Source organism: the organism of the source record quoted next, unplaced genomic scaffold (assembly GCF_019419815.1).
Source record: "Pyrus x bretschneideri cultivar Hongxiangsu unplaced genomic scaffold, Pyrus_bretschneideri_v1 Contig2, whole genome shotgun sequence".
Lineage (NCBI taxonomy): Eukaryota > Viridiplantae > Streptophyta > Magnoliopsida > Rosales > Rosaceae > Pyrus > Pyrus x bretschneideri.
Window position 1 is genome coordinate 4,238,010 of NW_025999501.1, and position 16,947 is coordinate 4,254,956.

General features: G+C 35.6%; 3 protein-coding genes and 1 long non-coding RNA gene across 5 annotated transcripts in view; 2 read left to right on the plus strand and 2 right to left on the minus strand.

The window, feature by feature from the left end:
* LOC103962950 (TMV resistance protein N-like) overlaps nucleotides 1-1,451 on the plus strand; it is a 31,284-nt gene extending 29,833 nt beyond the window's left edge. For both annotated transcript variants that reach the window (XM_048583117.1, XM_048583116.1), the window contains one exon: nucleotides 62-1,451. In XM_048583117.1, coding sequence (XP_048439074.1) covers nucleotides 62-1,261 — 1,200 coding nt within the window. In that variant the 3' untranslated portion in view covers nucleotides 1,262-1,451. The remainder of the gene's footprint in view (nucleotides 1-61) is intronic.
* Nucleotides 1,452-6,466: 5,015 nt separating this feature from the next.
* Nucleotides 6,467-7,070, plus strand: LOC125476714. The gene is made up of 2 exons (XR_007258011.1): nucleotides 6,467-6,789; nucleotides 6,891-7,070. It is a non-coding gene; the product is annotated as an uncharacterized LOC125476714 (long non-coding RNA).
* Nucleotides 7,071-7,678: 608 nt separating this feature from the next.
* On the minus strand, nucleotides 7,679-10,566 carry LOC103962320 (protein MLP1 homolog). The gene is made up of 6 exons (XM_009375020.3): nucleotides 10,064-10,566; nucleotides 9,696-9,968; nucleotides 8,729-8,886; nucleotides 8,488-8,593; nucleotides 8,204-8,329; nucleotides 7,679-8,117 (listed from the first exon to the last, which is right to left on the minus strand). The coding sequence occupies exons 1-6, from the start codon at nucleotides 10,253-10,255 to the stop codon at nucleotides 7,980-7,982; spliced, it is 993 nt and encodes a 330-aa protein (XP_009373295.2). The 5' UTR covers nucleotides 10,256-10,566; the 3' UTR covers nucleotides 7,679-7,979.
* A 2,761-nt stretch (nucleotides 10,567-13,327) lies between these two features.
* On the minus strand, nucleotides 13,328-16,515 carry LOC103962421. Its single transcript, XM_048582941.1, has 5 exons — nucleotides 16,103-16,515; nucleotides 15,942-16,007; nucleotides 15,718-15,800; nucleotides 15,283-15,482; nucleotides 13,328-13,643 (listed from the first exon to the last, which is right to left on the minus strand). The coding sequence occupies exons 1-5, from the start codon at nucleotides 16,276-16,278 to the stop codon at nucleotides 13,467-13,469; spliced, it is 702 nt and encodes a 233-aa protein (XP_048438898.1). The 5' UTR covers nucleotides 16,279-16,515; the 3' UTR covers nucleotides 13,328-13,466.
* Between the last annotated feature and the right edge of the window lie 432 nt (nucleotides 16,516-16,947).

Sequence of the window (16,947 nt, forward strand, 5' to 3'; positions counted from 1 at the left end):
TTTTATTACCTACATTAATATCATGCGAAGCTAATTTTGCTATGGTTTCACTTGATAACAGCATTCATACAATTTGAAAACCCTTGAACTTTCTAACTCTCCAAATCTTGTGGAAACCCCCGACTTCAGAGGTATGCCAAATCTTGAGCGTCTGATTCTTGAATTTTGCAACCTGTATGAAGTTGACCAATCCGTGGGGACGCTTGAAAGACTTAAGGTTATGAACTTGAGTGGTTGCCAAAACCTTGTGCGTCTTCCAAGAAGTGTATCTGGCTTAAAGTCTCTGGAAGATCTTGATGTTTCTTTTTGCTTGAGGCTTGAAAAGTTGCCAGAAGGCTTGGGCCATGTTGAGAGTTTGGAACGGCTTGATGTGCGTGAAACTGCTATAACTGAACCACCTTCTTCCATTGGTCTTTTGAGAAACATGAAGGAATTATATTTCGGCAGATATCAAAAAAGAAGTCCAAGTCGCGCACATTTGCGGTTGCCTTCTTTATCTGGTTTGCAATCTTTAACGCACTTGAGTCTAAGTAACTGCAATCTTTTGGAAGGAGGAATTCCAAATGATATCGGCTGCCTCTCCTCATTAAGGTATTTGGATCTAAGTGAAAATCCTCTTTCAAGCTTACCCATGAGTATTTTTCAACTTTCCAAACTTGAATACCTTGGTGTCTCTAGTTGCGACAGTCTTCAAACATTAATCCCAGAGCTTCCTTCTACAATATCCTGTGTTGAAGCTTACAATTGCGACGCACTGGAATCAGCTCGTGTAGACGTGATTAAACTTTTTGCTAACTGTTTCAAGCGGGTGGAGGTGCAAGTTTGCACGAGTACGCATCGTCCTGGTTTAGGATGCTTGTTTGTAGTTCCTGGAAGTGAAATTCCAGAGTGTTTCATTCACAGAAGTGTGGGATTGTCAATCAGCGTCAAGCTACATCCAGGGTGGTCTACTGATCAGAAGTTAAAGGGATTTGCGGTGTGTGGGATCTTCGGGAGGATGCATCGTTATTTAAATGTCCTCAAACTCAGCATCAATGGAAAAGCATGTTTAATGGCCCAGCAGAGAACCGATCTTTTAAGGAGAGACCACCTTTTGTTCTTCTTCCTTCCACGGCATGAATTCTTTACTGGCAATGAGTGGCAGAATATCAGCGAGCTTGAATTTTCATTTGAGCATAAGCACAAACCAATACGGGAAGAGATGATATCTGGGATTGGGATGTGTTTAGTGTACGAGGAAGATGTAGAAGCGGTTATTTGAGAAAAAGATGTGTTGGAATTTGTGAAGGGGTCTTGAATTCCTTGATAGCCATTTGCAGCAGCTTGATAATTTTTTTGCAATTTTACAGCAATTTGGTCAACAGAGGTTGTTCACATATGTCGAGGAAACTTATTTATTCTAGTGTTTTTCTTGTCTGCAGCCAAATAAATGGGTCCAACGGTTTGTTGGGGGAAAATATTATTACTGACATTGCTTTTCAGTTTAAGAAATGATAGGAAGATTAAATTTGCAAACTAAATGATGTGTCATCAATAGAAAATGACTACGTTTATCAACGTTTAAGTAATAATTCATTCATCAACTTCCATGTCATTAGTTTACAAAATTTAATCTACAAATTTAGTCTAGTATTACTCTTTTAGTTTTCACCTAATTAATGGAGAGTTTGAATGGAAATAAAGACATTTATTAGGTGTTGGTCTCATGAAATTTGTCTTTTTTTTTAATGATATTGTCTACACTATAGGCTAGCAATATGTGGGAGAGTAGGCTAAATCTCACAATGGGCTAGTAATAATGTGGTTCAAATTCGCCTTTGGCAAGAATCGAATTTAGACCTCTCACTTACAAATAAAGATGAATACCGCTAGACTGTAGTACCAAATGACATGAAATTTCTCTTATAGTCTTCCCAGTATTTAGCTAACAGACTGCTTATTGTCCCCTTTTAATAAACATGATTGACCCAATGCTAAAGCATCTTCTAGAATTGTATAACTGTCAAAAGTGAGTGACTGTTCATCGAACCTATTAGCTTGCGTTATACTGTTTACAAAGTGACTTCTAAAAAAAAATTTGTTAGCAGATTAAGGCCTTTGATGAACCATCTTGTGAGTCCCAATCAAGCTAGCTTTGTACTTGGGAGATTAGTTAGTTGGGTCAATCAGTAGTGGTGGAATTGCTCACACCATAGGAGCAGAATGAGAAACTGCTCAGCCAGCACAATTCGCCGCACACAAAAGCAACAAAGGAAGAGTGAGCAGGGCTACGTACGCGAGCAGCATTCTATACTAGAACATTATGTACAACGCAAAGAATGAATGCGAAGGCTTCAACCCTGTGGCATCAGGTTCGCTTGCATATTTATCGCCCCCTCGATTGCTTTAAAGCATGTGCTCCCATAACACTTGGCCCTTTTAAAGTGAGTCAAATTCGTTATTCTCTTCTCTACTGGATTAGCCTCACGGGATGCTGCAACACATGCTTCAATGTAGTCAAGGCACTGGCATTGTTAACCAAAGACTGAACCGAACTGAGTTTTATTGCATCAAACTAACGATATTCCAACCACTTATGAACACTAATTGGTAGCTTTACTGACTACATGGTATATATTGGAATGGAAGATGTCACTGATTGAATCAGAATAACTCTTCTAGCCAAAGATAAACATACAGCTTTCCAAGCAACAAGCATTTTTTGACTTTTTTCAATAATATCCTTGTAGTGGACTTGTGACTCGAGAATAGATGAGGGGCACCCCAAGGGAGTTACTTTGTCAAAGAAGAACCACAAACATTACTTATCTTATGGGCAAGACTAGCACCGATATTAAGCTATCCACATAAGTCTTAATCTTTCATGTTCTTTTACTTGTGGCTACTTCTAGCATTTCTTTGTACATTGGTATAAGACATGGATCCATTGTCTTTCTATATGCAAATTCAGTATTTCGTAATGTGGAGCCTTTGCTTCTCCACATGGACACCTTTGATGCCTCACGACTACTTTGACTTTGTAACTTGCAGTTGATCCCAAACCTTTTTCTTTACTTACGTAAGGGACTTGCCTATTTAAGGAATGAATAGGATGGAAATGGGGATCTCATCAGGTATGTGCTTACCACTAGATAGTCATCTGAATGGATGCTTTCTAGTAATAAAAACCTCATTTCAGCCCCTTCTCCCAATGGACACTACCTTCGGTGGCCATTCTAGCAGTTTTTTAAGCCTCCCCTCACTCCTTTGGCCCTTTGATGCATCTGATCGAGACAAAGCTCGAAACGACTAGGCATTGGGTTGATCTTAATCACATTGGGATGGTCCAAGGGAACAAGATGGACTCAGTTAGGTCACCACCGAGTCCTTTTGTTGGAAGTTCAAATGGCTTCTAGTATGGATGTGTCTCGGCTTCACCTGACTTTCAAGATCATCTCAATCCCTATCCCTAATGGTATGGTCAAGCAATCTCCTGCTGGTTGAGTGCGAAACCCTCTGCTTGAAGAGAATGAAGGCATGATTATAAACTGTTTTCCAAGCTTTGGGTTAGGATTGTTCTCTCGAGACCATAGTGGGAATTCCTTAACAACAACATTTTGTGTAAACATAAGGTTACGAAGTAAACGAAGTGAGGTGGAAATGAAGCGAAGTGAAGTGGGGAATCTTTGCCACTATTAACTTGAACCAGCGTCCAAATATGGAAGGTTGACTTAGCGACAAACCCAGTTTGGAAAACAAAAGCCAAATAGGGGCATCCTACCTTTTGTCACCCTTATGGACCCTACATTTGTGAAATGACGAAATGATACAAGGAATCCCCTGACTAGTTAGGGAGATGTGGACTGGCAAAAGGGATGGTTTGTAATCATCCCCTTCCACGTCAAGCATGACGAGGAGCACCTACTTTCAGTACAAAGCAGTGGATGAGGCGCCACTCTTTCGTTTCAGTCACGTTGACAACAAAAGGGTGTGTGGCCGTGTTTCGTCAAGCAATCGAGATGAGTGTGCCTCATTGACAGAGTCCCCTTATCTTTCGTAGTAATTCTTGAATCTCTTGCCACTGAAGTAAGTCAAAGGAAGGTTCCATTCCTTCATTCTTGATTTATTTATTATTAATTGCACAAGATCTGCTTCGCAACTTCACGGTTGTATTCACGAGGCTGCACACTAGAGGTTACGGAGTCAAATGTCATATAAATTGAATCCATCGGAATGCTCTTCTTCCCACATCACTACATTCGGCGCCTCACTGCTTCTTCTTCCACTTCACTTCGTTTATTTCATAACCTCACTTTGTTTGCTTGGTTAACGAACATGGATTTAACACTTTGTTGAGCTGGTCAAAATTGCAAGCTTATTGCCCTCTCATCTTGCATAAGACTTTCACCTCTGCTTCGTGGAATGTCACCACCATCGACGTCTGTATCTTTTGACTCGTCTTCTTTCTGAATTCTATTATGACTCTTGATAGGAAAGGCAACGAGATGAATCCTCTTGGATTCTCTCGTACCATAAACTGGGTATGAAAATGAAATTTTCAAGTCATCTGTTACATTATATATGCTAAAACTTAGTTGAGTTTTAGCACTGTTCAACAATAGTAAAAGGCGGAAATGCCCCTGATTTTTTCGGTCTATTACCATTCTGCTGCCTGCTTCACATAATAAAATACCTGTATTGACCATGATTGCCACGTGTTGATCATTCTTTGTCCTCCCAGGTTTCGTGTCTATGATCGTCGAGTTGTGGCACAAAGAAAGATAAAATAATTAATTAAAAAGGGACAAAAATTATTTAAAAAATATGACTTAAATCAGGCCACATGGTTGGTGGCGCACAAGACAATAAAAAATTATAAAAACATTGAATGCATGACAAAATAATTATTAAAAATTTTGAGAAACCCACCTGTCCCCATTGCTTTGCCTTTTGATTATTTTATTTTTTGATTTTGCTCGGCTTTTTGTCTTCCACGCCGAGTCTCCTGCAGTAGGTGGCACGGAACACGGTTTGTGGCACATAACACAATAAAATATTATAAAAACATTTGAATGCAGAGTGTGGGCACAAAGAAAGATAAAATAATAAATAAAAAAAAACTGACAACAAATATTTAAAAAAATGAGTTAATCCAGGTTTGTGGCGCATAACACAATAAAAAATTATAAAAAATTTTGAATGCATGGAAACCAAATATTAAAAATTGTGAGAAGCCCCGCTGTCTTCCACCTTGCCTTTGGTTATTTTATTTTTTGACTTTGCTTTGCTTTTTGTCTTCCACGTGTTGATCATCGAGGGATTTTCTGCTGAGAGGGCTTCTCCCTTTATCTTTCATTTTTATCTCTTTCTTTCCTCAATTTTTCCTTTGCGTTTTCTGCTTCTTTCCTTCGCGTTTTAGCAAATGGTGCTTCATCTTTTTTTCGTTTGTGTGTCGTCATTGTTATTATGGGTGCATGATTTGGTTCTGTTTTGTATTTTCAGGAAACGGTGTTGTTCGTTTTTCCCAGGTGTTGTGTTGCCATTTTTGCGCTGGTTCTATTTCAGGTATGTTGTTGTTCTTTTTTGTCTTTTTTTCCACTTATTCTTGCTTATTTTCTGTTCTTGGGTAAATTTGGTGTTTAATTTAGAGCACAGAAAATAGGAAATAATTATTAAAAAATTCTGTTTTTGGATGAATTTGATGTTTAAATTAGAGTAGAGAAAATAGGAAATAATAAATAAAGAACGAAAGAGAAATTAAAAAATTTATGCTTTGTTTGACCAGGGTAAATGAAAAATATGGCTCCAACTCCTATTAATAAATTATAGCTGTATATAAAGCTAGCGAAGTTAAGAGTCCGAATTTGCAGGATATGAAAACCATCGATTCCCGGAGCTGCTCAAACATAAGTAAAGCAGGTGATTTATAATAAGTGACTTTTTCTTTGTTCTTTATTGTGCTACCAAACTGAGTTTTAGTATATGTATAATTTATCATTGTACATTTTTTTAAATTTTTCTGTGATAACAAACAATAAAATTTTTATACCTTCTTAACTTTTTAAACCCATGTATATCTGATGGGAAGACAAAAGAATATTAAAAAAATGTGATTAAAACCGGGCCACATGATTTGTGGCACAACAAAAAATAAAAATTTATGCCGTCCACGTGTCAGTCATCACCACAAGGTAGTATCTCTACTTTTGTTCTTCTTTCTTCCGTTTTATTTTCAATTTTTCTTTGTTGTTTTTCTTTGCTTCTCCCGCTTTTGGCAGTCGTTTGCTTTCTTCGTTGTCTTTGTTTGCTTCTCCCGCTCTTGCCAGTTGTTTGCTTTCTTCATTGTATTTGTTTGCTTCTCCCGCTCTTGCCAGTCCTTTTCTTTTGTTTTTGAATCGTTCTCAACACCTGAACCAAGTGATCAATCTTATAAACAAAAAAGAGAATCTATGAGAATAGAGCTTTTCATTCCTAGTGACACAAAGGTTTGATATCTAATTTCATACTATTCTCAAATATGATGTTTATATTTTTACATCATGTTTTAAAAAATTTCCATGTGTTCACTTCAACTTTCTTAAAATTTACATATCAAACATTTTCAATACTATGAATTATAACTAGGAATCATCTTTTCTTCTTTCTGTGAACAACTATATTAATGTTGTATAATCATTCAACTCAGTGAATTTGAAGAAATTTCAGAAGTTGATCCAAGAGAATGTGATAAGGTTCCGATCAAGTTATTAAAAAAAAAAATCACCTCCTACTTAGGCAAAGCCACACAGTAGCACTGGAAACAATGATTAGGTTAGTATGCTTTCAAGTTGTTTTATCTTTTCCTCCATTACCATTTAAATGTGATACTAAATCCTATCTAAATATGTTCTGTTCTATTCCTCTTTGTTCAGGTTGCTTTATCAATGACAACAAGGGCTGAAGACACCTTTCACTACTTTGATCAAGAATGTTTACCGTGTTTTGTTTATCTATATTAAATCATGTTTAACATGTTTAAAAACCTCTACATATCTTTTTTTGCCCAAAACTCAACAATATTTTTTGCATCCCCATACAACAGCATCTTCTCATTTTTTGTATGCAAAAGCTGGAACACAGTATATTAGATGGGGTTATTAGAAGAAATTCAGTTACTATAATGTTTTTTGTATCTTTATACCAGGAATTTCTATTTTCTGTAACTGAATGTAATCCTCCTGATCCAGAAATACATAGAAGTGCTACAATGTAATGGATAACTATAATTTGTATCTTTATATTATCTAAATTTAACCTTTTCCAGTTAACGAATTTTCAAATTCATTGTTGTTATCGTTGATCCTATTTTGGTAACCGAAATTTTTTCATTTTTAATATCTTATCTTAACTTCAAACCTGTGGCAACGCGCGGGTTTTAAGCACTAGTAAGCACTAAGACTTAGGACTTGGGGAAATTAGAATAAAAATTACAAAGAAATAAAATCTATTCACACACACACACACACACACATTACGTGTGGTTGTCGTCAAGTACTTTACTAGTGACATGGCAAACTCACAATTGGTAAATTTCTCCATCTATTAGTCCTATCGCTTTGGTTTGTGGTTTTAGTAAGATACAAGAACATGGACAGGTTGCGAACGTATTTGGAAATATACCTGTTGTGAACAAATTTTTGAAGAAACATATACACTCAAATTGAACCATGCAACTAGGCTATACTAATATACAAGAACATGATCACAGAAATTCATCATAAACGCAAAGCAATTTCACAACTGTACGTAATTGCTGCATCCCTAGAAATACCAGATCTTTAAAGACGAGAACTTGGCATTGCCTTTGAAACGAAAAATTCCCTACCACTTACTAAAAGACTTAGCAAGTGATTCTTACAATCAAACTTGTTAGTCATTCCGAACTCTGTGATCTTAACACCCAGTCACAAGGTATCATGAATACACGAGGTACAAAGGGGACTGTTTGAAAAAAATTTCTACTACTTCTTATAGGTTCTAGAGTTAGGGGAGTTACAGCGCAAGGGTGATAGGGGCTGTCTTGCTGGTTCTTGCTCACTGAAATCAATCTTCCCTTGAATCGGGCTGCTTATCTTAGAGCTTGATTTGCGCTTATTTGACTGCAACGGAGAAACAATGCAATATATTAGAGCAGATCAATACATAGAACAAACGAGTCAAAGCTCTTATTTTCCCCTTGTCTCACCTTCGCTGATGCACTGTCGATATGTTTTCCACCAGACGCAGAATGGTTTCTTTCCTTCTGGTATAGCCTCAGTAATCTTTTGTTCTCCACATCTAGGACTTTGTTTTCTTCAAAAAGCAATTTAACCTGCATACATCATAAATATGGGAAATCATTCTACGATATTTTGACATATAAACATCACAAGTATGGGATATCATTATACAATACAGAGTATTCCAGGAAAAATCAAGAGAGGACAGATCAGGGAGAAGCAAAGGTTCAAAATTTTCTGCACTCCTTACCTCTTCCTCAGCCGTACGAAGATTGATTCTTAGATGTTCCTTATCCTTCTCAAGTGTCTTTACCTCAGCAACTAGTGATAGAACTTTTTGAGATGACGGCTTCAAGCTACAACATTGAGAAACGAGAAGTTCATATTCAGATAGAAGCAACTCGCAAAGTAGACTTTGCACAAAGGTAGATTCTAATTCACCATTTGAAAAAGAAAAGAAAAAAAGAATGAAGAATTACAAATAAACTCACCATTTCCACATTTTTAGCAACCTTCCACATGACTCATTTCCTTTGTTGGCCTCCAGAAAAGCACGTGCAGACACAGCTTCATCTTTATTGATCAATGTTGCCAAAACAGAATCCAGTAGTTTCTCTTCAATGGTTGTGTCTTCAGCAGATGATTCAACCTTCAACATAAAAACTTCTATTAGTCTTCATAAAATCATATAAAAGTATATTTGGATTGTTAACCTATTTGTCAATCATAATCAACACGGAAGAGAAGAAACAAGATAGTGGGATAGGAAAAAGAAACTAAATCCCCAAATTTCACAAAATGACTAAACATTATCTGAAATAGAAAAATATTAGAACAAAAATATGCAATATGTCAGAACTCCAAATTCATGACTGAGAAGCATTATACAGCGTCGAAAACCAATTATTTCAGTCTTTTGCGCTCATTCTAATCGATTCATTCCATCGAAGTTTCTGATTTCTCTGGGGTTTATACTAATTTTCTTGCTAATTTTTGCCATCAACATCAGAAGAAAATTGCACAGAAGTAATCTGTATACTTGTTCTTCCCAGTACTTCAAAGAAACTGGAATGGGTAAAACCCAAAAAAGCTCACAAGATTTATTCGAAGTTTTTGTCTGTGATTGTGTGCACATGTATGTGATGTCTGCACAAAGCTGGAAAAACATTGAGGAATATTGAAACCAGGAATAACAACTTATTTACAGCATCTAAATAAAAAATGAATCTTGTAAAAGCATACATGCCATTTCACCAAGCACAAAGAAAATTTCATGAAGCTGAATAACATTCCAGAAAAACGTAATAGCATTGCACGAGAACATTACAAAATGAAGAAAACAAGCAATTTACTGTATTAACCACCATAATAAAATTCCAACCCATTGCCCAGTTCATTTCTTTCAATTGATCAAAACCTAATCACGGCTCAAAAATAAGAATCGGTTGAAGAAATTACCAAATGCATCTCCAATTTGTGCTTGTAGAACCCCAATTCATCCCTCAACTCTCTGACTTCGTCCTCCAACTCCTGAACACGAATCTCCGCCTCCTTGGCACGCTGATCAGCCTCGTTCCCAAAATCCATCAAAGCCTCTCTGTCGTGATCGTAGAGCGAGCATTCTCTCTCCCACTTGTTGCACTGAGTCACCAGATGCGCACATTCTGACGCCAATCTCTGATTCTCCTCAACGAACTTCCTCAAAGCTTGTGCATTCATACTCGCTTCGGCCTAATATACAAAACAATCAAAATCCCAAAAAACAAATAAATATACACACTCATATATATCGATACAATTATACGAACATATGTAAAATTATGAACCTTATAGCGCTCCAGGACTTGCTCTTTCTCCTTCAGTTTCGAGAGGAGTAGTGAATACTGATTCTGAAGCCGCCGTTTCGCTTCTTCGGAGCATCGAAGCTTCAATTCGAGGGTGTTCGTCGACACAGGGAGGCCCAAGGAGTGGTCGATCGATTCTTTGATATAGTCGTCGATTTCCTGCGGAAGATCCATTCTTTTTCTTCCTTCTCGATCTTAGAAAAACCTAGACTCGCCAAAACCCTAGAAATCGCAACAACAAAAAATCTGATTTTTCTTCCGCTAAGGTTTGATCGGAGGATGAGAGAGCGCGTACAGGTAATCACTCTGGGTGCGAATTGAAACCCTAGAAATGGTGAATTTGGAATTCACGGGGCGTGGAGATTTGAGATTTGTGGATTTTGGGGTCCGAAATCGAGAGAAGGGGTTTATTTAGGGATTTCTTCTTTCTTTTTAGCTTTCTGTATACTTTTTGAACTTCGGTCTGGAAGATTTCAAAATGATAGGCGCTAGCCGTTGGAGCTTCATTATAAAGTAGGGCGTCACCTGGATCTACGTGGCCAACGAAAAGGAAAATGAATGGCAAAACATGGAAAAGGTTTCTCTCCGGATCCTTTTCCACTAAATCAACTTAGTTTGGGATCAGAATTATTAAAATTTAATTCAACGATTATAAATAGAGGAAACATTTAAAAACTATAATAATTGTAACCATTAGATCAAATTTCAACTACTCGAATCCTGAATTAGATGGATATGGTGAAAAGGGGTTCGGAGATGATCCATTTCCCAAAAAATGGGAGGATTTTTGCCAGAGGTACTGAATTTTTTTTTTTTTTTGAACAACCGATATTATGGGTTTAGCCTCATAATAAGCTGACAACAATGTGGTTAAAATTCACCTTTAGTGAAAATCGAATTTAAAATTTCTTATTTATAAGTAAAGAGACCTCATGTATTAGTTATTATTAAATAATTTTAATATAAAATAATTATTTAAGCCTCATTTTATAAAAGAAATTATTTTATGAAGGCGACTTAAATTATGTTCAATTTGTATCCTATTGTTTACGCAGGCTGATGTCACCCATAACATCATCCATCGCCAGCGGGCTCAGGCCCATCAATTGTTGGGCGGGGCAGTTGAACTGGCTTGCTCTCACCACCTGCCTGTGCAATTACGGATCGTGGAGCTGGATTCTTTGTGCCAAAGCAGTTTAACCCAATTGGCAAGACAATGGGGATACCGCTGGAGCTGTTTTTAGTATGTGAGGTATATTCAATATGCGGTTGTGAACAAAACAATCCAACGGAACAAAACACCTCCCTTTGGGAAAAGTACTCACCATTTGCCACCTTAATAAAAAAAAAAATACTCACAATGTCAATCTTAACCAAACATACTCATTTTTGGCATGTGATTTTACGTATTAGTCATTTTGGATGAATTTTATTCACGCGTTTTTTCTGCATCTCGCTCGTTCTGCAACCCCATTTCCTGCCTGTCTTGTTAACTCTCTCCAAGAAGCCGACTGATTAGATACTGAAAGCAAGGTTAAGCTGCCATTGAGCAATACTACTTGCAAAGGTGTTGTCCTCGTACCTATTCAATCCTATTTAATTTGGTGTGGCTCTAAATTAATCAGATTGCCATTTATCAGTCTATTCAACCTTATCCGCGAATCCGATGTTTGAAACTTGCAATCCAGGATCATCAATTAGGGATCTTATCCTATAGCCATTGCTCGAAATGAAGTGGAATCCCTTGTTCCTAATCTATTGTTAGGGCTCGATAATGTTGATATGGTGTCAATGTGCAAATGAGTCAAGCTTGAGATTAATCCTTGAAACAAAATTCATGAAGCGATGGACAATCCATCCATGTAGAGAAGCTATCTTTAGAGCAAACCAAGAAAATTAGCATTTTGAGCAGATTAGGACCTGTTTAGTATTCGATTTGAGTTCTCTTTTTTTAACTCAAAAACAAGTTGAGTCACAAGTTCAAGATTCTTGTTTGGCAGGCACTTCTCAAAAACTCAACTAAAAAACAAAGCTTATTTGTTTTTTTTTTTTTAAACAAACAATGATATTTACACTAAAAGGAGAGAGAATGGGTAGGTTTAGCCTCATAATAGGCTAACAATAATGTGGTTCAAATTCACATTTGGCAAGAATCAAACCTAAAATATCTTGCTTACAAGTGGCAAAGCTAGTAGACTGTAGTACTAAGTGGCAAAGTCTACTCATTAAAAACACAAAAAGTATATTTTTGCACTTTTTTTTTGGATCCAGCTTCTCTCCCCATTCCCTCTCTGCCGATCTTCTTATCTGAATGTCACCACGTGTGTGTGTGTGTGTGTGTACACATATACATACATACATACCTAGATTGGCTGGAATCTTTCCAAATTTCACTTTTTTTTCTATGTGGAAATTCTAAAATTTATATATTTATGAATCCAAACAAATGAATTGGTGCATATTTATTATAAATTCTGACTTTTGTCAAAATTTCAAATTTATTTCCCTTATTCAGACATAGTGTTTTATTTAATTATAAAGGGGTTTTTGAACTTTAATCCTAGAAGAAGATTAAAATTTAATAAAAATCTGGTGTTAGATTGGATATTGATTTTAGTCCTTTAATGTGTACTTAATTTAAATTCATATTATATTTTTGTTTTAATGTTTTTAATAGATATCTTATTTAATGTCATTACATTAAATTTTAAATTTATTATTATACACATTTTAATTCATTAATTTTATTTAACTTCTTCTAATTAGTGTACCTAAACGTCTGTATCATAATATATTTTATTAAATTAGTGTACCGAAATGTTTGTACTTAAATATATTGTAGTACCTAAATACATTGTAGTGAATTAGTGACACATAAGAAAATATGCAAAAACATAAGTGTACCAAAAACTTCCGTACCTAAGTTATGATACTAAACTAGTGTACCAAAATGTACGTACATAAATATATTATATTAAACTAGTATACCGAAATGTCCGTACCTAAACATATTATACTAAACTAGTGTACCGAAATGTTCGTACCTAAATATATTACAATGAATTAGTGGCACATAAGACAATATACAAAAGTATAAGGGTACTGAAAAATCTCTACGAAAATATTTTCTTATATAGTATTCTTACCATAATGAGAATTAAAATTTATAATATAATCTTAAAATTTTATTTAATAACACCATAAAATTATAAATAAAAAAAAAGAAATTAAATACATATACTGACATTGAATAGAATCTAAGGACTAAAATTAATTTTTAATCTTGTATAAGACATTTTTTTGAACTTCATTTTATTTAAGAATTAAAATCTAGTTTTTTATAAAATAAAATACAGGAGTTGCTACTTTGAGTCAGCAGGCTGCCTCAGCCTTTTTTTGTCTCGTTTTTAACAGCATTCACTTCTTTGATCTCTGCTATCTTAGTTTTAATCTCCGTCGCGTCTTTGATTTTTGCTGCTTGATTTTCTGTATCATCTTCTTCTTTGATTTTCTGATTGGCTTGCTCAATGACAGAGTCCACTTCCTTTTCGATACCCTCAACCTGCAAAATTTTGGAACGATTAACATCAATCACATGATTCACATCTAATTAAACTGAACGAATGTATCCTTTATTTGTGAAGTTCTGAATTTAAATTATTCTCCGAAGCTGTGGACGGACGTCATGGTTTCACCTCACCATGACATTTCTTCACAATGGCCCTTGAAAGTAAAATTGAGGTTGGTTGTCTTTATCTTAAACTTTTTAAAATAAGAATGAAAAATAAGCTTATTTTTAGCTACACATTCAAGAACTCAATTTTAATGTCATTTGCTTCTTGTAACTAAAAAATTGTCATTTTTACTCCTTAAAACTCAAAATTGCTTCAGTTTGCCCCTTGCAATTCAAGTTTGATATCATTTTGTAGCCTAAAACTCAAAATTCGTCATTTCACTCTATAAAACTCAAAATTCGCTTCAAATTGTCTTAACTCTATTAATTCCGTTCTGTTGATTTGATTTGGGTGCACCAAACTAATCAATCTTTTTATTTTTTTTTTCATTTCTCTAACTCAAGCAAGCACATCAACCCAAAAAATTTCAATTTTCTTCTTTTAAACTTAGTATTTTCTGATTGTTTAATGCTAACGCATAGTGGAGACTTACAATCAAATTCATTGACATATGTGGTTAATCTTATGGGTGGTGGGTCCCACATATGTTTTAGGGTGATTTTTGAGTCTAAAAGTTAGAGTGGTGTGAATTTTGAGTCTCATGACAGAACAGGGAGTAAAGTGATGATTTTTTAGTTACAGGGATAAAGTAAGATTAAAATCGAATTCTAGGAGGTGTAACTAAAAATAAACCTTAAAAAGTACATTACGAACTTAGGGCTGCAAATAGAATTTCTATTCTTTTCAACAACCAAAAAAAAAAAAAAAGAGTTTCTATTTAATTGCTTAAAAATTATTGAAGATACTAAACAAGTGCGATGTGATATGTAATAGGGAAAGGGAAGGAAGGAAGCCGCCTTCGTTTAAGAAATGGTGAATGATTACTAAACGAGTGGCTCATGTTCTAATATTCCAAAAGCATCAAGACAGAGACACACATACAAAGACAGATTGATTCGTTTCATAAAGACCAATTTACTTAAACAGTACTTAATTCAGCTCTGTTTTAAAAAAATTAGAAGATTAATGGCATCTCCTAATTGGTCAATTGGACAAGAATAAATGTTATATTCAAAGGTGAAACAGAAAAAACAAATTAAAGCACATTTCGATCACAAATGGACACAAAATATAATCGTAATAACGTTTGATGCAAGATTTATCAACAAGTTGGCTACACCCACGTCTGCAATCCTTGAATAAACACATTGGCTGGATCTGAACTAAATTATAATGAAATCATAATATTTAATTGACATTTTCCTTACTGCATAAATAGTCTTCTGTTTTGTTATGCACGTCCCCATTTTCAATTCTTAATACCAACAAAATCCTATGTACAATGACTAACGCTGACAACTACTAAACACGGAATTGACAAAAACATGTGATCCTCACCCGTTAATTGCGAAATAAAACTTTTCATTAGTACTAAGTACTAACTAGATAATGTTATTATATATGGTGGTTCACTTTTAAACGTGGAAATCAAGATGTATAAGAGGATTAGGTATAAAGAAAGATTACCTGCTCAATGAGATCATCTGCTAGCGCAGCATCCTTGGCTGCTTCTCTTGCCACACTCTCAACAATCCTTGCTGCCCTTTGAAGTTTTCCTTCTGGAAGATGATCGGCAATGTCATCGGCCACCTTCTCCACTTCCCCGGCCACCTTCTCTACCATTTCTGCCACATCTTCCACTGTATCCAGCGCCGTTGAAAATGTCTCTGTACATAATGGGGGTGTCATGTTTATAGGGATGGAGATTATTACGTCAAAATAATTTTTTATTATAAATCAATTAATCTTTCTTTTTCAGAAAAATAACTATTGACCTAGTAATATTTATCTTCATACTTTTTGAAAAACAAAATTATCGAATCTTTTCTTCTTACAGATCAAAGAAAAAAGTACCGACGATGGTGACAATGATGATGATAATGATATTAAATATTTCCTTACCTTTGAATTTTAGCAATGGCGACCATTTGTTCTTCCAAAAGGGTATAACTACTGAGAAAAGCATCCCCACAAGCCATAGTTTCCTGCACTTGTAATATGTATAATGTCAACTTTAATCATGCGCTGATCTGATACAAAACCATAAATTACAAGAAAAGCATATGTGGGAAATTAATTCGACAAACATTTCAAGGAGATCAAGTAGTAGAAGATCATCGACGTACCAATTAGTACCGGAAGGACCAGAAGGAAGAGGAGCTCCTGGTTCCACACAATTGACAACCACGTCCCTGCAAATAAAGGCTCGTACTATTTATCCGTGATAATCAAATTGAACTGGAAATCCATGGGGTTGAAGAAATATAGCTAGGATTAGTTTACTTACATCTTTTTCTGGCTACCATTTTGGATCTTCACGAGGGTCTGCAAGAAGCTCCGATTTCCGAGATACCGACATCTGTCCCGGTGACTAGTACTCAGACAACTAGGTCTAAAAACTGAAGCCTGCAAACGTCTAGAACTGCAAGGAGGACTTATTGAGCTTCTGATCGACATGGCCATTGACGTAAAAAAAATGGTTTTGTTGAGATGGAGTGTTGCTGAAGACTGAGAAAACACAGTTAGAAAGTTAACAAAAGTGTGTAGAATGAGAATCTGCTTGTTAAAAAGCACTTCCAGAGAAAGTGGCTTCTAGGCTTTTAGGATTGGTGGAACTCTAGCTTTTAGAAATGTTCCGGTTAAATGTTTAATTTGGAGACACCGTTTTGGTGGATTGGGTGAAAAGTTAATATTGTATATATGGATTGATCAAAGTCAATGGTCCATCACCAATGCCTATTTCTCATTCGCTTCACGTTTTGTAATTTGCCTATTATTCCAGTTTCACAATGGTGGAACTTTCCTCGTTAGTTTTCGAGACGTGTATATAAAATAATAGTCCATTTAAGTTTGCATGGGCCCACCGCTAAGAGTTGAAGTTTTTCTATCACGAAGAGGGAAAACAAGTTTGCAAATATTATCATTCAATTAATAAGTTGAATGGTATTTTACACTAGTATAACATGAAGAGAAGATTAGTTGTGTATAAACGAGTATTCATCAAAAGTGCTTTTGGTGCTTTATTTGTTTGCACATTTGATGCTTTATTTGTTCAAATATTTTTTGTCCAAGTTTGTGACCCCAAAGTGAGAGTTTGGTTTTATAATAGTAAAATTTAGGGAAGTTTAATGA